Source organism: Callithrix jacchus, chromosome 3 (assembly GCF_049354715.1).
Source record: "Callithrix jacchus isolate 240 chromosome 3, calJac240_pri, whole genome shotgun sequence".
Lineage (NCBI taxonomy): Eukaryota > Metazoa > Chordata > Mammalia > Primates > Cebidae > Callithrix > Callithrix jacchus.
Window position 1 is genome coordinate 103,030,564 of NC_133504.1, and position 23,275 is coordinate 103,053,838.

The 23,275-nt window shown below is 37.3% G+C and overlaps 1 protein-coding gene across 44 annotated transcripts in view; it reads right to left on the bottom strand.

Annotated features, from left to right (window-relative positions):
• Window positions 1-23,275, bottom strand: part of PDLIM5 (PDZ and LIM domain 5) — a 216,725-nt gene that overhangs the window by 142,911 nt on the left and 50,539 nt on the right. For 34 of the 44 annotated variants that reach the window (XM_078366808.1, XM_078366817.1, XM_078366806.1 and 31 more), the window contains one exon: window positions 5,484-5,635. The exons of the other annotated variants lie outside the window; for them this stretch is intronic. In XM_078366808.1, the coding sequence (XP_078222934.1) occupies window positions 5,484-5,635 (152 nt within the window). Of the gene's footprint in view, window positions 1-5,483; window positions 5,636-23,275 lie in introns of those variants that run through there. 44 annotated transcript variants of the gene reach the window in all.

Sequence of the window (23,275 nt, forward strand, 5' to 3'; positions counted from 1 at the left end):
GTCATCATCCAGTGTTCCTACAGTGCTAGCAGGAAAGGGCAGTGCCACCACCACTGAGTGGGAAGAGACTTGGTCTGCTCCTTTCTCTGGCCTCTCTTTCCATGACTGTAAGTTATTTCTCTCCCAAACCCTGCTCTAGATACCTGGCCAACCAGCTATAACTTTCCAGAGTTTTCTCACTATGTTTTAATAGGCCCAGGCAAACTTAAATTTGATTACAAACATGGCAATGATCCACAAGGCTCTATAAGTTCTTGCCACTTCTACTTCCTTCCTGCTACCTCTCTGACCTTGCTTCTTACCAGTCTGCCTTCACTCACTCTGGCTATACCAGCCTCCCTGACAGAGGGCCAGCACACTGGCTCTTCCCTCTGCTTGGGATACTAATGCAATTCCCTGGGGAAATGCAGTTTAAAATAGAGTGGTAAGGAAAGCCACAGTGAAAAGGTTATTAGATATCTTGGGAATTAGTATCCCAAGTGAGTAGATGCTCCCTATGTCCCTCACATGCTTTATTTTTCCCTATAACATTTATGCACACAAGATATATTACATATTCTGCTGACTCGTGTATTATCTGTCTCAGTCCTCTAAAATGCTAGTACTATGAAAGCAGAGATTTTTGTTTGGTTTTCTCACTGCTATGTCCGCAGCATCTTCAACAGTGCCTGGCACATGGTAAGAGTTCAAGAAGTATTAGCAAAATAGATAAACGATTCTAAGTTTGGGAAATAATATCAATGTCTATCAAAAATAGACTACTATATAAGATGCTGTCAAATACAAATAGAGTAAAAAAAAAAAAAAACATGGCCCTTGTTCTTAAAGAGTCTTCTTGGAGAACCAGGACTAATATACATGGGGTAATTAGTGAATAACATAGGCAATGCTAGGTATGACTATTAGCTAATTAGGTTTATTTGTGTAAGACTCAGGGAATTGCCCTTGTTAGTCCTGATTATACTTTGTGTGTAATTAAATGCTGAACTGAATGGCATAAACTATTTCCTACAAGTTCAGAATCGGAAAAGGAATGAGGTGCAATAGTAGGAACAGACTGTGGGCAGGAGACATTCGATGTGGGTTAGTGGATGTGAAGGCATACACTGGCAGTGAACAGGTGGTGGGCATTTCAGATGAAGTGAACTTCATGAGAGGGCATAAAGGCAAGGGAAGGATGGTGAGAAACCTATCCTAAACGGAAGACAGGACATTCAGTGATGAGTGGTCGTGATCTGGACAGTCTAACGAAAGGAGAACTTGATTATGGAGAACATAACCTTCTGAGCAGAGGGCTTAGTCTGGATAGAATCTCATAGCATGTGCTGTTGTCTGTGCCCAGCTTGGATCTCCTGGAACCCTCCTAACAGTATGCTACGCCCCTCCCTCAGGTGTTTCTTCCATTGCTGCTAATGGGTCACACCAGTAATTTTTTTTTTTTTTTTTGAGACAGAGTTTCACTCTTGCTGCCCAGGCTGGAGTACAATGGCATGATCTCAGCTCACTGCAACCTCCACCTCCTGGGTTCAAGCGAGTCTCCTGCCTCAGCCTCCCAAGTAGCTGGGATTACAGGCATGTGCCAGCACACCCAGGTAAATTTTTATATATTTAATAGAGACAGGCTTTCTCCATGTTGGTCAGGCCAGTCTCGAGCTCCCAACCTCAGGTGATCTGCGCACCTTTGCCTCCCAAAGTGCTGAGATTACAGGCATGAGCCACCACGCCGAGCCACCACACCAGTAATTTTCTTTGGAAGCAATAGAAGCTACCTCCTACTCCTCTTCTCTCTGTTTACTCACACAACATACTTTCAGGACAGCTGACGGCTAATAACTAATCAATACAAGGAAGGGGGTACAAAAGCCCAGTTTCATTGCCTCAAGGCAAGATCAACTCTCTGTAGTGCAATTTTGTTCCCAAGTTTCCTGCTGAATCAAGTGAAGATGGATATCACCGGAAATCACACCTTTGCTCATCTCAGTTTCTTCTGCTTCCCAACACTGTGTCACTCACTCCCTTCCAAGTAACATTTTAAAGGACTCCCTTACTGTATCACTTACACAAGAATCTCCATCTCAGGCTCTGCTCTAGGAACTGAACTAAGCCAAGTCTGTGAATGATAGTAGTACATATTCATGCAGAAAACTTCAAGTTTATGAAGCAAAGAGTTGGACTAAGAAACTACTCTTGCAGGTAATTCAGTTTGAAAGAATTCAGAGCAGTCTGAATTCTTGGTGAGAAGTGGGATGAAGAAGTGACCAGAGGTCAATAAAGAATGCTGTTCAGGCCAGCCGCAGTGGCTCATGCCTGTAATTTCAGCACTTTGGGAGGCTGAGGCGGGCAAATCACTTGAGGTCAGGAGCTCGAGACCAGCCTGGCCAACACGATAAAACTCCATCTCTACTGAAAATACAAAAAAAGTCAGTCAGGCATGGTGGCATGCACCTGTGATCCCAGTTACTCGGGAGGCTGAGGTAGGAGAATCCCATGAACCTGGGAGGTGGAGGCTGCAGTAAGCCGAGATTGTGCCACTGCACTCCAGCCTGGTGACAGAGCGAGATTGAGTCAAAAAAAAAAAAAAAGTGCTGTTCAAATTCAGAAAATATACTTGCTTGGATATAAGAGAGAAAACTTAAGGAGAGAATGATCCTGGCATAGAGAAGAATCAAAGATATCTCTTCAAAGTTGTACTTTTTCCTTAAAAGGCAAAAGTATTTCTTCAGTAGCACTGTCAATGTTATACTATGAAATTTGTTAACCACACACACTATCAAAACAAGCTGACATTACCTAACACAAGAAGTGTTCAAAAACTTGAAGAGAACTTCAGTGAATAACAATGGGACTCTACAATATTTTGGGTCCCTGAATGTCTATTATTTAGAAATAAGAAGATACGATTAAGATGTTTGTAACGAGTCAATTTTGTAAGTTGGTTTGTTAGATTTGGTATTTAAGCAGCCTAAAACAATCTTTATTAGAATCAGTAGCAGATTCCTTAAATTGGAACGCCATCCAAACAGGGCAACATCTGGTTTTTATCTATTCTTATGGGGCCCAGAGTGTTTTCAATAGAAAATAAGATACTGGTTCCTTGGTCATGAAATAAGCAGCACAATGTGAAAACAAGCAGGCTGGTATGAAAGAAATTATATGCAACCCATGAAAGAGCTCATATCCTTACATAAACTTCCAGTTTTAGAATGTGTAAAACACCCTGTCAACATCTCTATTTGTTTTTGCTTTCTTCATATCTCAAGTAAGTTAAGCTTCTTGACCCTTGATTTCCCTTCAAAATTTATAATTGGTAAAATAAAAATGATAACTTTCATTGGATTAGTAACAACTTTCACGTTACATGTCTCAATATAGAGAACAGAAGAATACTAATGAAACAAATTTTTTAGCAACCAATTACCTTTCTCATTGACTACTTTTCTATGCATTAAAATGTAAAGCTAATAGCCTATCACAATTTAAAATACATATAAACATTGATTCAGCAGTCCCACTAAAAAGAATTTTTTTAAAAAAAACTTTTTTAAAAAGACCCTGAAGAGGAAACTGGTTAGAAACTCATGATACGTCAAAATAGATCTGTATGTCCACATCAGTCTAAGTTTGTAAAAACCACATCCTATTCAGTTTTAATGCCAAACTGATACTCACTCAGAGAGGTAAATATAATTTATCCTGTAGAAATCCTTTCCCTAGCAATCCCTCAGACAGCAGTTGCAAAAAAACATAGAAGCAATACCTAAGTGTTTTTCATAAAACACTACTCCTAGGATAGGCTCCACGAAAAAGTTTCCATAGCCAAATACATTGGGAAGGTACAATGTTTTAATTCCCTCTTTTTAAAATTTTTTGTTTGTTTTTTGGAGGCAGGGATAGAGTGTCACTTCATTGCCTAGGCTGGAGTGCAGTGGCATGATCTCAGCTCACTGCAATCTCTGCCTCCTGGGTTCAAGTGATTCTCCTGTCTTGGCCCCCAAGTAAAGGGATTATACTTTCTACTTTTATATTTACCTGTCTGAGTGAGTATCAATTTGGGATTACAGGCATGCACCACCACACCCATCTAACTTTTGTATTTTTAGTAGACACCGGGTTTCACCATGTTGGCCAGGCTGGTCTCAAACTCCTGACCTCAGGTAATCCACCTGCCTCGGCCTCCCAACGTCCTGGGATTACATGTGTGAGCCATGGCACACAGGCTATTTCCTTCTTAAAGATTCATAATATGCATGACAATTTATAGAAGACTAAGACAATCATATGCAATATAATAATGGAATAGAGTGGGGAGGGAGAAAATGGTGTTTTCCAAATTTGATAGAATTCAGAACACTTTTCATAATCATCAGAAACAAGATTTGCTTAAAACTCTCCATAACTACCTCATATATGATCAAGCTACCTTCTTCATAAAGCTGAAGGTTTCACAGCTACCATCCGGTCACTTTCCATTCCCTCTTTCTCCTCCCTTGCCTTTAACCCAGGATACTATAGTGATCAAACTTTATGAGTCATAATAACCGCAGAGAACTTCAGCAAATATAACTCCTGGTTTTTCCTTCCAGAAACTCTGATTCAGCATAGAAATCAGTATTTTCAACAAGCACTCCAGGTGATTTTGGTACAGGTTTCAAATGATGGGATGCTCAAAATACCTGATATTTTATAAATAATGTGATGATTAATTATTTTATAACTGTGGCCAGACTGACTTTAGAAAGTAGTAAATTCAAAAAGTTCAGCCTTCAAATGAATCCATTAAAAATTATTTTTCTACTCAGAAAAAAAAGAGAAAAGGACAAACTAAGGAAAGCCATATCATACCCTAAAAGAATACCCTTTAATATACTGCTCAGAATTTTACTTAACAAAAAGAATTCTTAGCCTGCACTGCATTGAAAAATTTCAAAAATTCCTGAATTCTCTGAAATGTATATACAATTTTCTTTTCTTTTTTCTTTTTTTAAGACAGGGTCTCGTTCTGTCACCCGGGCTGTAGTGCAGTGGCACAATCATAGTTTACTGCAACCTCGACCTCTTGGGCTCAAGCAATCCTCCCACCTCAGCCTCCTGAGTAGCTGGGACTACAGGCACATGCCACCACACCTGGCTAATTTTTTTTACGTTTTATAGAGACAAGAACTCATTATAGTGGCCAGGCTGGTCTCAAACTCCTTAGGTCAACCAATCCTCCCACCTTAGCCTCCCAAAGTATTATGATTACAGGCCCACACAATTTTCATTAGTATGGGAATACATGCCTTTTGATGGGGAAATAACTCATACCTTTCAGCAATTCTCATGCTGCTCAATTATCCAATTTAAGAACAATTATTATTTTTTATTTATTTACTTGAAATGATGGTAGCAGAAACTGAGTCTTAGTTAACATCATGAATCAGACACACAAAAACACATTCCTCAATGTTGTTTTCTCTTTCAGGGACAAATAAAAAGCAACTTACCTTTGCAGAGTCATATTCAAAGAGCCTGTACAACCCTTAATCTTATTCTGGGCTTCAAGATGAGTCATTCCTTGTGCACTTATTCCATCAATGGTGAGAACCACATCACCTATTCTTACATTTGCCTGGGCTGCCTTGCCGCCATCTTTTAGCTGTAATAAATATATTTCATTAGGCGTGTCACTCTTTGAAAAAGACTAATAAATGCTGATAAAAATTATACTTTTTCTTGTACCAAAAGTATATTAATATACTACTAAAGGAACACAAAACTATCTCGTTTAACATGTAAAGAATTTTAGCATGTAAAGTTAAAATTCAAATAATTTTCATGTTTATTTTCTTAAATTCTTATTTGCTCTCTTTTAAAAAAACAGAAATAATTTTCTGATAAAGATTCCCTGATCATTTCTTCATTGTGCAACAGTAGTTATATGATTTTTATGAATCAAGAAGAGAAGTAACAATAAAAACTTCACATTTTAGCAGAATAAAAAGAATGCAATCTGAATGGGGTTTTTATACTCTTTTAGAAATAATTTTTTAAAACTCTTTTAACAGCTGTATTTTTGTTTGAGCACAAAGAGGAATAGAGAGGGAAGATCTGCTAAACAATTCTTCCTGTTGAGCCCAGTTCATATGCAGGGTTCGGGAATTTCAGTCTTTCAGATTCCAAGCCCAAGTATCTTTTATACTGGGTGCGCTTCCTGCTCTAGGCATTCATTCTCAGAAGGGAAACTCTTTGTATCTGAGACAACCAGACATTTTTGTATGTATCAGTCCTGAATCCTTAGTCTTTCTTCCCATGCTCAATAAAATCTTCTATGTGTTTACATTATTTACTTTGCTCTCCTTCAAATTTCGGGTGTATATATTTCATTGCCCCAAAAGAAGCAGATGTAATATTGCACTGGATGAGTGACAGTAAACTTTTCATAGATACCCAGAAATATAAATCAAGTACAAATTAAAGAAACCATTCAAATTGAAATGACAACTCACAGCATTCAGTAAGTACAAATAGATCACACTGAATACTGAGTTGCTAGAAGATGAGTGAGACTAGGCCTAAAAAAGCAAGTAAATAACCAGTATTCCTCTAGTACTTGAAACTAAAATCTTAGTTTCTGTTTGTGATGATGAAAAAGTTCTAGAAATAGATAGTCAGGAAGGTTGCACAACACTGTGAGTATTCAGTGAATGCACCTTTTAAAATAATGAACCACTTTGGGAGGCCGAGGTGGGCAGATCACTTGAGGTCAGGAGTTTAAGACCAACCTGGCCAACATGGTGAGACCCCGTCTGTACTAAAAATACAAAAATTAGCTGGGCATGGTGGTGGCTGCCTGTAATCCCAGCTACTCAGGAGGCTGAGACAGGAGAATCACTTGAACCCGGGAGACATAGGCTGCAGTGGGGCAAGACCGTTCCACTGTACAATAGCCTGGGTGACAGAGCAAGACTCCGTCTCCTCCCAAAAAATAAAAAATAAAATAAAATGGTAAACACAGTTAGCTTTTATGTTATATAATTTTATCACAGTTAAAAAAAAAAAAAAACTAGTGATTTTAGAAAACATTTAAAGAAAACAGTTCTGAAAGTGAGCTATATACCACTTTCTCTGGGATTTGGGAAGGTCATTTCACTTATGCTATCAGGTTATCATGATTACATACAGATAATATAATTCAACAAATTTTAGCTATTAATGTATTATTATTCCCTTGACCTCAGATCATTGATCTGAGAAATGCGGGGCCTGCACCGGATGATCTTAAAGGCCTTCTAAGGTCCCTGCTAGTTTTAAAAGTTTATCTGTGAGCTGCTACCTATACAAAGTTATAGGTTTAATCCTAAAATAAAAGTCAAATCTGGGAGACTTCTGTGACACAAAGGGACATCTATTTCCTACTAAAATCAGCAAATGAACAAATGAATTGAAATTTGAAATTTTTATAACAAAAGAAAATATAAACATAAGTCATCCTAGATTTTATTTTAGCAAAGAAGGGCAGGTATTAAAAAAAAAATTTATGAGTCATAATAACCGCAGAGAACTTCAGCAAATATAACTCCTGGTTTTTCCTTCCAGAAACTCTGATTCAGCATAGAAATCAGTATTTTCAACAAGCACTCCAGGTGATTTTGGTACAGGTGATTGTGGCTTGGTGGCTCACACCTGTAATCCCAGCACTTTGGGAGACTGAGGTAGGTGGATCACCTGAGGTCAGAAGTTCGAGACCAGCCTGGCCAACATGGTGAAACCCTGTCTCTACTAAAAATACAAAAATTAGCTGGGCATGGTGGTGGTTGCCTGTAATCCCAGCTACTCAGGAGGCTGAGGAAGGAGAACTGCTTGAACCCAGGAGGCGGAGGCTGCAGTGAGCTAAGATTGTACCACTATACTCCAGCCTGAGCAAGAGTGAGACTCTGTCTCAAAAAATAATAATAAAATGTAATAAATTTTTAAAAATAAAAAATAATAACCAGATACAGAATGCAGTTAAATTACCTCACCATCCTCACCTAAAGTAGTCTTAAAACAGAAACACTGAAATCTATGGGTACTTGTTCTAAATGTACCCAAAAGAAGCAACTTAAATACTCCTAGTTAGTAGTAATATAAAGGTAATGTAGAAGGTAATGGAATCAAAGACAATATCATAACCAAATAACTTTTCTTATTCTGCTCCCCTTACATACTTGATCTCTTGAGACTCTATCATCTCAAGATGTTCAAAACCAATTTCTTAGAATTACCTTTCTTTCGAGAACTGCTTTTATTCTGTCATCCTTATTTTCAGATCATGGAGCACAGGAATCCCATAGCCACATAGATTCTGCCCCTTCTTTAAGTACTACATCTAGGAATATTTCTAAATGTACCAATGTAAATGTAATCTGTCCATCCTTCCATTCCTCTCCTGTGATACTCCAAGTCTTGCTCATCTTTCACCTTGACCCTGCCTATAGCCTACTTGTCTTCCACTGGAGTTTTCTACAGACCTTCCCTACCTTCACATTCTCCATATTTGTCTTTTACATTCCCGAATGGTGGCCCCATTACCTCTCATACTGGAGGGTTCTAATCATATTAACTCTCTTTATAAAATGAGAGTAGAAAAACTGCAAATGTCTTCTGCGTCCTATAACGTAAAAAAAAAAAAAAGCCATCTATAATTTGTCACCAATCTGTTTCCAACTTCAAAACAAGCTCCATAAGATCAGGGTTATGTTTTATAATTTGCTCTTTTCCAAGAGCCTTGAATATTGTAGGTTTTCTAAAACTTACACAACTTCCCTTAGCAACTTAGTACAATAAGTATTATGAAATTAACTGTACTGAATCTCAATTCTTTCTCAAACAATTAGCACAATGGAAACAAAGCATCATCTGAACAATTTTTCATATATTTAAAATGCCATACAAACTCCTTTGTGTGGTTTTTTTTTTTTTTTTTTTTTTTTTTTTTTTACAGTTTTTCAGCTTGGTAATATTAATCATCTTGAGTTTTTGACACTGATGTCTTTTTGGAATCTCTAACCATTTTCATTATTCTCTACCCCAGCTTCCTACTTATATATCGTAAACTTAAGGGCATGATGAGCTTGAACTAATGCTATATATAGTGGGAAATGCCCAATACACAGAAAAACAAATTTAGGACTTGTAAAAAGGCAGCACTTAACTAAATATTCCTATGAGCTTCATTTATCCCCAGAACCACTCATTAGAAAGATAACATTGCTTTCCTCTTAATTGGGTAGGATGTAGCATTATGAATATGAGCGGCTAAGGAAAGACTACAAAGTCATTCATTATTTGCATAGCTCTTTGTTTGTTTCACTGTTGAATCTCAAGTCTGAATAGCTTACATTTGTTTAAAGCAATAGTAACTTTCTGTCATTAGTACATCTTGAACATGGCAGCCAGAAGTATGTGTGTATATCATAAATGCACAGCGTAGGAAGGAAGCAGTTGTGGGAGGCTCCTGGGCTGAGTTCAGTATAAATCAAACTAATCACAAGCAAATGCTTCTTTTTTGATCTTTAAATGCATTTTTCAGTACTGCTATCCAATCCAATTTTCCACAGACTTAATTGTAGCTGTGTGCTTCTTCAAAAACATTACTTTGTGGTTTCACTTTAGTTGCAAGCACACATGGCTCTACATGTTGGAACTACCTGTGAGTTCAGGTCTGTTCACTGATGCTGAAATGAAGGAAAACCAGAAAACTGTTTGCTTTTGAAGAGAGTGTTATCTTTACTAAGCCTCCCCATTAACTTTGGTAGGAAAGGATCTAATATCAATTATCTGTACTCAGATTAAAACTCATCCCTAGGAAGAGCTGTATTTTAATCCTTTTATCTGTAATCATAGATTACAATAAGTCTTCTTTTGAAAAGGAAGTCCAGTCTTTAGCAAGCAGATAGGAAAGATTGTGGGGGTTTGGAGGAGAATGTAAAAGAAAATGGAATTGGAGCCTTGAGCTTGCCCATCCTACTTTACCAGGAAAGACCCAAAGGTAAATTTTTTTCAGTCATTTTAGGAAGTGAGCTCCTCTCACATACTGTTTTACTATCCTAAGAAAGAAATGACCCAGAAAGAGTAATTAGTACTATCTACAAAGCACAAACGGTAAGTTGGGGACTTTGTGGGATGCTTCATCATTCCTCTCTATTATAAGGTAGTTGTAGTTTGTTTTACAGATGGGAAAACAGAGCTTCAACATGATTAAATAACTTGTCCATGTCCATGCAACAAATAAGACCACAATACTGAACACAAGCTTTGAAGTTAAACAAGTGAGTTCATATTCACATTCTGTTATTTACTAGTTGTGTGACCTGAATTTACTTGGCTTCTCTAAGTCCCAGTTTCCTCTCTTTGAAAATGAGGACCATAATTCCACCTCCTTCACAGAGCTGCTGAGCAGGTTAAATAAAACACCAGCACAGCACGTACCACAAAATGCACAGGAAATGTTCAATATTATTGTTTATTTTTATACGATGCCACAAATTCACATAGGTGGGAAGCCTACTTCAAGGTCATACAGGGCAGAAAAGATAGCATTTCAAATTGACCAGTCATACCTCCTGGGTTTTCACTTCCTTACTTAAACTTCCTTCTGCTTCTCTAAGCCTAACTTTCCCCTCACTAAGCAACAGAGATGAATATGCCACACATTCAGAATCTAGTTCACTGCACCCTCCTTCCCTGCTTACTACTATCCAATTATGAATTTTCCAAAATCCATTCCTATGGAATGGTGGCCTCTTGTCACCGTTTCCCAGGAGAGTTGGGTGTTGCCACTGTACCAAAATGCCAAAGGATAAGAATCAATAAGGTGATGATGGTGAAGAAGCCTTGAGCTGGAGGTCAGAGAAGGACAGGAATAAAAGAAAAAGAGAGAACACACAGGGAAACAAAGAGTATTAGTATAGATGGTAGAGGAGGGAACTAAGACCATGAGGGAAGAAAGGATCATGAGATGTCTCAGGTGTTGGAAAGCGAGATCCAGGCCTTATCTCTAAGTGTGAGATACATCCAAGTACATATGCACAAAATAATATTTCAACTGAACATCAAAATAACCACTAATTATGGAAGAGAGAAGATTCTATGTTTTGATTTGCATTTAAAATAATATATATGAACATAATTATTAACTATAGAGTCAATTTTCTCACAGTAATACTTGTGTGTCATTAAACATGCCATCAATTTATTGTTCTCAAATAAAATTTATAATTAAAATTACCCAAAATGCTTAGCCTCCACATACAATGTTCCAGCATTTGTTCCTAATCATTTTAACAATAGGAGAAAAAGTAGTACTGTGTCTTTATAAAATTACTCTGAAAATAAAATACTAGTATCTCAAGACAGCAGAACATTTTGACAAGGAACTCAAAAGTGCACTAAGTAGAAAACTTGTCCACAAAGAAATATGTTATTTAGGACTTATAAGGAGTTAGATATACCTGCTACACTAGCTGTTGCCCTTAGCTATTACCTCTTAACAGCACTTCCATCACAAACAAACCAATAGAACTTTCATTTTTAAAAATTATAACCCATTATGGCAGATACCTTTTAAATAAATCTAACCATCTAAGATTTCTCTTAATTATAATCATTCAATATAGCTGTTATATGCCCCAAGCTTTTCCATAAAAAGGCACAATGTTTAGCAATAACAGTGACTCCAATGTGTTAGAATTCTCCACGTATGAAATTTATCCTTCTGAATTGTAGGAAAGAGTATGTACGCAAAAACCTCTATTTGCTTTTTCTTGGAAATAAGCCCGCAGTTGCTAAACTAAGAAAATAGTCATCAGCAATGAAATGATTTATAATACAGCCAGGTAACACCATTTTAATAGTCAGATGTTTAGTAAATAGAACAATTTATGCTGATTCAAAAGAAATTTACTTTGGTGATTCTCCTGTAACGTACTACAGGCAAGAAGTAGGAGATGTACTTATATAACGAGCCACTACCAAAGGGCAAGTTTCAATCTTCTGCATATTTTCAACAAATATGGAATGCCTGGAAACACATGACCCTAACACCATGGGTATGGCAGGAATGCCATCAGACATAGTAAATGTAAAAAAGGTACACATAAACATGAGAGCTACAAAAAGAAACACTAACAGAAATTTCCCATGTCCAAAAACCCTGGGAACCAAACCATGGGAAAATGAAAGCTGTTGTTTTTCTAACAGTGCTGTTACCAAAATTTGAAGAATTATGCTAATAAAATTATATCAATCTGACAAACAAGACTTTCTTGAGGCAGTAAAAGCACTGAGAAAAGCGTCATTTTTCTTAAAATCTACTTAGTGAGCAATTTTGAATTTTGTTTTAAAATGTATTTTTCAGTACCTGCTGTCAAATAAAAAATTTGAATCTGAACCAACCATGAGACTATGGTTGACAGTTTCTACTTATCTGTCTCCCACATACTTCCCAGGATACCATAAACATGACTAGGTGACTTTTTGCATCATCATCCCCTTGCAAAACACCTACATAAGAATGTATACGAACTACACCTATAACAGAGAACTTTCACAGAACTTGTTTTCTTGCCAACAATACATACTACTCAACCCACTACCAAATATCACAAATAAATAAAATTCTGATGGAGTTTTTTACTAGCAACTGAGGAACTAGTAAAGGGAGCAGAAGTAAAGAAAATGTGTGAAGTGCTGATTTTCCCCCAATATAAGAAGTAAAGCTTTTTTCAAATCATAACTGGTTTACTATCATCCTAGTGCTTATTAATCTACCTTACAATATTACACTTCAGCACCTAACATTGTTCTATCCTGCACTATTTTCGTTGTTATATAATGTTGGCACTTTGACCAGACTACAAATACTATTCACTACATTTAAAATATCAGTCTCTGGCTTAGGTGACTAATGTGAACATGCCTCTTAAAAATCTAAGGTTGGGGTGGGCACAGTGGTTCATGTCTATAATACCAGCACTTTGGTAGGCTAAGGTGAGAGGATCACTTGAGCCCAGGAGTTTGAGACTAGCCTGGGCAGCACAGTGAGACCCTGTCTCTATAAAAAATTAAAAAATTAGCTGGACATGGTGGTCCCAGCTACTCTGGAGGCTGAGGCAGGAGAATGACCTGAACCCAGGAGGTAAAGGCTGCAGTGAGCCGTGATTGCACTCCACCCTGGGAAACAAGTGAGACCTCATATGGATTAACAGCAAGAGAGAGAGAGAGAGACAGACAGACAGACAGACAGCTTTGGATTCATTACCTTTTTCTGTGAAATAAAACGATAAGCCTTTTTGTAGGTTAGAATGGTAGGGAAATGAAACAAGCAATCACTGATATCTCTCTGTAAGCAAACATGTAAAATCCTGACTCATATGAGTAGTCCTTTATTTAATAGTAGGCCTTATTTTGGTTATGCCAATTTTACTCAAAAGTTAGAGAATAAACCTTATATGGTAACAATGAGGAGAATACCTCAAAGTATGTGTCATCCCTTATAAAACCAAACAGAAGAGGGCAATTATGCCTCTTTCCTAATGTAGCCATGGAACTATCTAGTTCAAACACAGGGTTTTTGTGATACTGCACTGTCTGTTCTAGTACTCTATTTCCTACAATGAACCCTTATTTAGTAAAATACCATCTTACTCTACTCTACCAAAGGCCTAACAAATAGAAACATGTCTTCATCAACTGTGATTTACTATTGAGATGTCTCATTAACATTTTTTATTTATAGCTAATCTATATATGTCTAAATCCAAATTGTTAATGTGTGATACCCTACTAGAAATGTGAAAGTATGGGCCAGGCATGGTGGCTCACACCTGCACTTTGGGAGGCCAAAGTGGGCAGATCACCTGAGGTCAGGATTTCAAGACCAGCCTGACCAACTTGGTGAAAACCCATCTCTACTAAAAATACAAAATTAGCTGGGCATGGTGGAGCATGCCTGTAATCCCAGCTACCTGATAAGCTGAGGCAGGAGAATTGCTTGAATTCAGGAGGAGGAGGCTGCAGTGAGCCAAGATCATGCCATTACACTCCAACACGGGCAAAAAGAGTGAAATTCCATCTCAAACAAACAAACAAAAACACATGAAAAAGAAGTATGATAGTCTGTAAAAAGAACACATCCATAAACATCTGAAAATTAAAATTTGTTCATTACAGAGAAATCAGTGTTTCTATGTAGTCTACTCTGGAATAATAAGAGAAAGGATAGGAAATGTCACAAATAATTATAAAAGACTAAAAGCAAATTAGTCAAATCTAGTATATCTGGGAATGAATTAACAATGATAATCCTACATTTCAACCCTCCCTCAATGATGAGACAAATCTTCTGAAATTGTAAGCAAATTCTGTGCAAGCATGCATGTATTTTCCACTGAGTGGGACCACAACTTTCCACAAATTCTCAAAGGCGTCTATAACCAAAAAAAAATTTTAACAACTTACGATGTAATGAAACCTGAGAACAGAGTTTCTCCAAGTGTGGTTGGTAACCACCAGGCGAGCATACTTCTATGGTAGGAGAAAAAAATCCCAGGCCTTTCAAAACCCACAAACTAAAGATGTTTTCAAAACAAAAGCTTAAGAAAATTTAAAAACCTTTAAAACAGAATGCTTATTCCAAATGGCACAAAATCATGATTTCACATGCTAAGGTAAGTAGAACTTATAAAAACAGGGATTTGCTTTTTAAAAACCTTTATAATCTTCAAAGTGTGAATTATTAACATTTAATAAGGGCCTATTCCAATAAGGCATTACCTTCAATTCTAAGAAAAGATATTTAAAAGAGGTATGGCTCTTTCTCTCATCTACTGTTTTATAATATTTCACTTTTCACATGTGTTCACAACTCCATAATACAATGCTCCTCTAACTGTATCATATATTTCTATTTAGGTCTATTGTACATGAACGTAAACACAAAACACAATAAACATCTGATAAACTACTACATTGCAAATCAAAGGCATTTAATAAGCAGGCTACTACTTAGACTTTTAAGTCACTTCTTAATTTTTTTGTTCTTTTTTTTTCTTGAGACAGAGTCTTGCTCTGTTGCCCAGGCTGGAGTGCAGTGGCATGATATCGGCTCACTGCAACCTCCACCACCCTGGTTCAAGCAATTCTCTGCCTCAGCCTCCCAAGTAGTTGGGATTACTGGCACCCACCACCGTGCTGGGCTAATTTTTGTATTTTTAGTAGAGATGGGGTTTCACTATCTTGTCCAGACTGGTCTTGAACTCCTGACCTCGTGAACCTCCTGCCTCGGCCTCCCACCTAATTTTTTTGTTCTTATACATAAAATGATGAATAATATTATACTTCTATTTTGGCATATGTATCTTTTTCTTTAGAAATTCTTTCTTAAAAGGTATGCACATTTAAAAATAAAATCAGAAATGAAAAAGGAAATACTACCACTGATACTGCAGAAATCCAAAGGATCATTAGTGGCTACTATGAAACACTGTATGCCAATAAACTGGGTAATCTAGAAGAAAGGACAAATTCCTAGTCACATAAAACTTACCAAGACTGACCCAGGAGGAAATCCAAAACCTGAATAGACCAGTAATAAGTAATGAGATTAAAGCCATAACAGAAGGTCTCCCAGGAAAGAAAAGGCTGGGACCCAGTGGCTTCATTGCTGAAGTCTACCGAATATTTGAAGAACTAATACAATACGACTTAAACTGTTCTGAAAAATAAAAAAGGAAGGAATACTTTCAAATTCATTACATGTGGCCAGTATTACCCTGATTCCAAAACCAGACAAAGACGCATCAGAAAAAAGAAAACTGCAGGCCAGTATCTATGATGAACATTGAGCAAAAATCCTCAAGAAGATGCTAGCAAACTGAATTCAACAATACATTTGAAAGATCATTCATCATGACCAAGTGGGATTTATCCCTAGGATGTAAGGATGGTTAAAATATGCAAATTAATCAATGTGATGCATCATATCAACAAAATGAAGAACCAAAACCATATGATCATTTCAATTGATGCTGAAAAAGCATTTAATAAAATTCAACATCCTCCCTTCATGATAAAAACCCTGAAAAAACTGGGGAAAGAAGGAACATACCACAACATAATAAAAGCCATATATGATGGACCCACAGCTAGTATTATACTGAATGGGGAAAACTGAAAACCCATTTTCATCACTTACTCAACACAGTACTAGAAATCCTAGCTAGAACAATCAGACAAGAAAAAGATATAAAGGGCACCCAAATTGGAATGGAAGAAGGCAAATTATCCTTATTTGCCGATGATATGATCTTATATTTGGAAAACCCTAAAGAATACAAACACACACACACACACACACACACACACTCAGTAAAGTTGCAGGATACAAAATCAACATACAAAAATCAATAGCATTTCTATATGCCAAAAATGAACAATCCAAAAATGAAACTAAAAAAGTAATCCCATTTACAATAGTCAAAATTAAGAACCTCAGAATTAACTTATCCAAAGAAGAGCTCTACAATGAAAACTAAAAAATGCAGATGAAAGAATTGGAAGAGGACAGGAAGAAATGGAAAGATATTCCATGTTCAAGGATTGAAAGAATCAATACTGTTAAAATGTCCATACTATCCAAAGCAATCTACAGATTCAGTAGAATCTCTATCAAAATACCAATGACATTCTTCACAGAAATAGAAAAAGCAATCCTAAAATTTTTGTGGAACCACAAAAGACCTGGAATAGCCAAAGCTATCCTTAGCACAAAGAACAAAACTGGAGTAATCACATTACCTTATTTCAAATTACACTACAGGGTTACAGTAACCAAAACAGCATGGTATTAGCATAAAAACAGAAATATAAACCAATGAACATAATAGAGAACATAGGAACAAATCCACACACCTGCAAGAAATTCATTTACGACAGAAGTACCATGACCATAAACTGGGGAAAAGATAGTCTCTTCAATAAACGGTGCTGGGAAAACAGAATATTCATATGCAAAAGAATGAAACTAGACCACTATCTCTCATCATATACAAAAATCAAATCAAAATGGATTAAAGACTTAACTCTAATATCTCAAACTATGAAACTACTACTAGAAAACATTGGAGAAACTCTCCAGGATGTTAGTCTGGGCAAAAATTTCTTGAGCAATATCTTACTAGCACAGGCAAAACCAAACCATAAAATGGACAAATGGGATCACATCAAGCTTAAAAGCTTCTGCACAATGAAGGAAACCATAAAAAAAGTGAAGAGGCAAAGCACACAATGGGAGAAAATGCAAACTACCTGACAAACAACTCTGTATGAAAAAAAATTAATAATTCAATTAAAAAACTGACAAAATATTTGAATAGACATTTCTCAAAAGACACATAAATGGCAAACAGGCATATGAAAAGGTACTCAACACTGATTATCAGAGAAATGCAAATCAAAATTATGAGATATCATCTTATCCCAGTTAAAATGGCTTTTATCCAAAATATAGGCAATAACAAATGCTGGTGAGGATGTGGAGAAAAGGGAACCCTTGTACACTGTTGGTGGAAATGTAAATTAGTATAATACTATGGAGAACAATTTGAAGGCTCTTCAAAATTAAAAATAGAGCCACTGGCTGGGCATGGTGGCTAACGCCTGTAATCCCAGCACTTTACGAGACCAAGGTAGGCAGATCATGAGGACAGGAGATCAAGAGCATCACAGCCAACATGGTGAAATCCTATCTCTACTAAAATTACAAAGTTACAAAAATTAGCCGACTGTGGTGGCACACGCCTGTAGTCCCAGCTACCCAGGAGGCTGAGGCAGGAGAATTGCTTGAACCCAGGAGACACAGGTTGCAGTGAGCTGAGATCGAGTCACCACACTCCAGCCTGGAGACAGAGCAAGACTCTGTCTCCAAGAAAAAAAAGAAAATAGAGCTACTATATGATCCAGCAATCCCACTGCTAGCTATATACTCAAAAGAAAGGAAATCAGTATATTGAAAATATATCTACACTTTCATGTTTGTTGCCCCAGTGTTCACAACAGCCAAGATTTGGAAGCAACCTAAGTGTCCATCAACAGATGAACGGATAAAGGAAATGTGATACATACACACAGGAGTGCTATTCAGCCATAAAACGGAATGAGACTCTGCCGTAAATGGAAGTGAAGATCATTATGTTAAGTGAAAAAAACTAGGCACAGAAAGATAAACAGGTTTTCACTTATTTGTGGAAGCAAAAAAAACGAAATAATTGAATTCATTGACAGAGAGAGTAGAAGGATGGTTACCCGAGGCTGGGAAAGGTCGTGAAGGGGTGTGTGTGTGTGTGTGTGTGTGTGTGTCTGTCTGTGTGTGTGTGTGTGTGTGTGTTGGGGTGGATGGTTGATAAAGAAAGTACAGTTAAAAGGAATGTATGAGACCTACTACTTGATAGTACAACAGAGTGACTATAGTCAATAATAACTTAATTGTATATTTTAAAATAACTATAAGAGTGTAACTGGACTGTTTCTAACACAAAGGATAAATGCTTCGGGGGATGGAGACATAATTCTCCATGATGTGATTATTATGTATTGCATGCCTGTATGAAAATATCTCATGTACCCCATAAATATATACATCTACTATGTACCCACAAAAATAAAAAATAAACATAAATAAAAAGTTATGCACATATAAAATTTCTGTTCTATGATACTAGATTGCTAGCCAGAATATTTGTGGCCATTTATAATTCCACCAACTATGTATGAAAGTGCCTGACAGCCCATGCCCTGGCAACCCTTAGTATTATAAAGGAAACCTGAGGGCAATTCCAGCTCTATCTACCACTAACAAATCTTGTGACTGTGGGCAAGTTATTTACATCTCTGGCCTCATTCTATTTAGCCATACAAGATGGTCAGATTGAATGTTTCTAGGGCCCCTTTTGATTTTAAGAGGTGATAAATATTTACGTAGACTTTACAATTTTTCATTAAATAGCTATTAACACCAATACTCATTCTTCATGCTGGAAACAAATTTGTATTCTTCTCCAATTGCTACATATGTATTATTTTTATTTCCTTATTTTATTTATACCACCATGCCCAGTTAATTTTTGTATTTTTTTAATAGAGATGAGGTTTCACCATGTTGGCCAGGCTGGTCTCGAACTCCTGGCCTCAAGTGATTTGCTTGCCTCATCCTCCCCAAGTGCTGAGATTACAAGCGTGAGCCACCATGGCTGGCCTATTTCCCTATTTTAAAATATTAAAATAACTGAGAGAATTCTTGAGATTAGCATTAAATGGTTAAAATCAGCTCTGGGTCTAAGATGAAAAAGACAAGATCATTGCAAAACTGATTAAAACGGCAACAAAATTAGGACTACCAAATGAACAATAACCAAATTTGAACAAACAGAAGTAAAACTGGAAGTTACAAAAAGGTCTGGGTTTTGGTCAGAAAAATGTGAAAAGAGAGACTGACCTAACCTCCCAGCCTACATCTTTCTCCCATGCTGCATTCTTCTTGCACTCAACCATCGGACTCCAAGTTCTTCAGTTCTGGAACTCGGACTGGCTCTCCTTGCTCCTCAGCCTGCAGATAGCCTATTGTGGGACCTTGTGAGTGGGAGTTAATACTTAATAAACTTGCCTTTATAGATATACATATATGTATATATGTATATATTCCATTAGTTCTGTCCCTCTAGAGAACCCTAATACATGAAGAAATAAAATATTCATTCGTTCTATCATTCAACAAATACTTGCTAAGTAAGTATCTACTATGTGCTAGGCTCATAGTAGATACAGCAATGAACAAAATGAGGTCCTTGTGTGATACAGCAATGAACAAAATGAGGTCCTTGCACTCATGGAACTTAAACTCAGTTGGGGGAAAGAGAAAACCAACAAATAAACACAAATCTATAATAAAATGTCAGGAAGTAAAAAATGTACTATAAAAGAAAAATACAGGAGAAAGGGTACAGAAAATGCCAAGAGATTCTATTTTAAGTTTGGGTAGTCAGGGAAGACTTCTGGTGGGAGTGACATTTGAACAGAGACCAGAGACCAAAGCAAAGTGAAGGAGAGAACAATGCAGACATCCAGAGAGAAGGCAGAGGGACAAGCAAAGAGAAAAGATAATCTGGGCCATTATGATATAACAATGAAATGTATAAAAGCTATCAATAACACAAAGACTAGAACAACTAATATACTTTGGTGGCATGAAGACAGTTGCTCAAGAGATAATAATTGCTTTGAGTAATAAAATATGGGTTGGAATTTGCAGAAACAAAAAAGGAAAGAAATATGTACTATAAGCAAAAACAAAAAAACATGTGAAAGACATGACCATTTCCAGGGAATGGCAGGCAATTAAAGATGTTTATAGCATAGGGAGAAAGTAACAAGAAAACTGAGTCAAGGATAGCAAAGCCACCAAAAGTCATTTTAGGTTGGTGCAAAAGTAATCATGGTTTTTACCAGTGAAAGTTATGATAAAGAGCACAGTATTGGATGATAAATAACTTGTGAACAATCTAAGTTTACAATATGCTTCCATATCAACTAGTGTGATTTCATTCTTTTTACTAGATTGTACATATTATGTGCTATTACTCTTAGTATTACTCCTGGATGCCAGATTGTTTTCAAGAAATCCATGCTTGCCAGCTCCTGGTTCTTCCTATCAGTACATTTTCTACTAAGTATGTTCTCCTATCCCTTAGAGAAGATGAGGAAGTCTTCAGTCTATTCCAGCCCCCAGAAAATATGGCATCCGACTCCCTTTTACAGCTGTAGCCTTTCAAAACCAAGGCTCATCAACACTTGACCCAAGGAGTCAAGTTTCTGACCTCTTAGAGAGCCGTTTCCTTCCAGCTCTTTAGTTCAGAACTTCCACCAATACCACTTATAAGTTTCCTGTACCTTTTTTCGCAATCCTTGGTTTATTTATTTATTTTTTGCCCAGTAAGCCAGCCTACACAATTGGCTTTTATCAAGACAGCACCAAATGTTAGTAGATCACTTCTAGCTCTCTGGTCTCTTGTCACAAAGCATTGAGTTAACTCTAGATGTTTTATTTCCTCTAAAGAAATCAAATGCACAATCAAAAACAGCAGCTAGAAATGAAAAGGAAATGTTCTTATGTCAGTGCCTCTTCTTTTTCTTTTTTAAAACTAAGTAAAATAAACTAAAGCAATATTGAGGATTCTTGTTCTACTGCAGTGGTGCATCATGTGTTCCTGTGCTCTGGATAATACTGGGCTTGGCAGAGGGCAGGGTGCTGACAGCAGTTAGGGAAAATCTATTAAGCAATGTCACCGTTCCCAGTTGAACAAAGTCTATACCAGGGAGGGAGTGAAGGAGCAGAGGAGCAAGATTCTGGTTTGCCTGGCAGAGTATTTCTCCAGCACACTGTGTGCTGATTCATCCTCTCCCACTCATTACAATAGTGCTTTGATGAGTCAAATCACTTCTGCCCTTCAAAGTAGCAACCCACAAGCATTCAAATATAAGGATAAGGCTACAGCCATTTCTATTAGAGAGAACAAGAATTCATTACCAGAAATTGCAGGTAAATCTAGAATCTATAAAGGACTTTCCTTGTGTACACCATAAATCAATACTACCAACTATTTAATTACTGCCCTGTAAAACACTTGTTTTACAAAAATTACTTGTTTTACAGAGTAGTAATTCCTCCACTTGACTGATCAAAATTTGTGATACTATGAAATATATATATTTGGTTCACTTTCCTGCCTTACAGCTCCTAAAATCCTTGAAATCCCTCAATGATACAACTGTCTTTTGTATGCTAATGAGATGACAGTGGCTGGGGGCCCCAGATAGCTACAGGATGGAGGCCCGTCACAGACAAGGCAAGATGAGAAGGTTGAGACTTTCAGCCCCACCTCCAACCTTCAGGAAGGGAATAGGGCTGAAATTTGAGTTGATCACCAATGGCCAATTATGTATGCAATCACAACTACATAATGAAGCCTCTTTAAAAATCCAAGAGGACTGTGTTCAGATGGACAGCTGAACACATGGAGGTGCCTGGAGAGTGGTTCCCAGAAAGGGCACAGAAGCTGTTCCCCTTTTCATCTTCCCTGCCCTGTCCATCTCTCCCATCTGGCTGTTTGTCTGTAATGTTTTGTAATATCCTTCATAATGAATGGGTGAATGTAAGTAAAGTGTTTCCCTGAGTTTTGTGAGCACTGTTAGAAATTAATCAAACCCACGGAGGGAGTCATGGGACCCACGATTTGATAGCCAGTTGGTCAGAAATATAGGTGACTTCCAGCCATGCATGGTGGCTTATGCCTGTAATCTCAGCCCTTTGGGAGGCTGAGATCGGCTGATCACTTGAGGCAAGGAGTTTGAGACCAGCCTGGCCAATATGGCAAAACCCTATGTCTACTAAAAAATTCAAAATTCAGGGCATGGTGGTGGCACACATCTGTAATGCCAGCTACTTGGGTGGCCGAGACGAGAATCCCTTGAACCTAGGAGGCGGGGCTGCAGTGAACCGAGATCACACTACTGCACTCTGGACTGGGTGACAGAGCAAAACTGTTTCAAAAAAAAAAAGTGACTTAAGACTGACATCTGAAATGTGTAGCAGTCTTGTGGGACTGAACCCTCAATCTGTAAGATCTAAATCTATCTCCAAGTAGGTAGTGTCAGAATTGAATTGCAATACATTGGTGTATGGGGAAATATCCCCACAGATCTAGTGTCAGAACTGTTGTGCTGAATGGTATAAAAATAGGAAAAACACTTTGGTTTGGTACCCCCTCCACCACTCCACCACCCTATCTCTTTAAAATCTCTCAGGGCACTGTTGGTAAAATACAGGCTACGCTAACTCATTGTAAGAGATCCTGGTTTAGAAAGTCTCAGTGAGGACCCAGGAATCTAATAATCCTCTAGATAAGAACTATGGTCTGTGAGTGCAAGTTCCAAAAAGAAAGATTTCAATACTCAGCACAGTTCAGAGTTTGGAAACATTCAGAACATTCCAAAAATAAAAAGGATTTCATTGCAAAGTAATAAGATTCCTGCGTATTTCTAAACACAAGGCAGACAACCACAAGCCCTGAGTACTGAACAGGAGACATATGAATCTGAAAATGAGAAACAGATTATGTACTCAACAATTACTGGTGCATAAATGACCAGACACAAGAGCACCATTACACAATTTCAATTACATACGGCAGCCTTTCTCCATGAA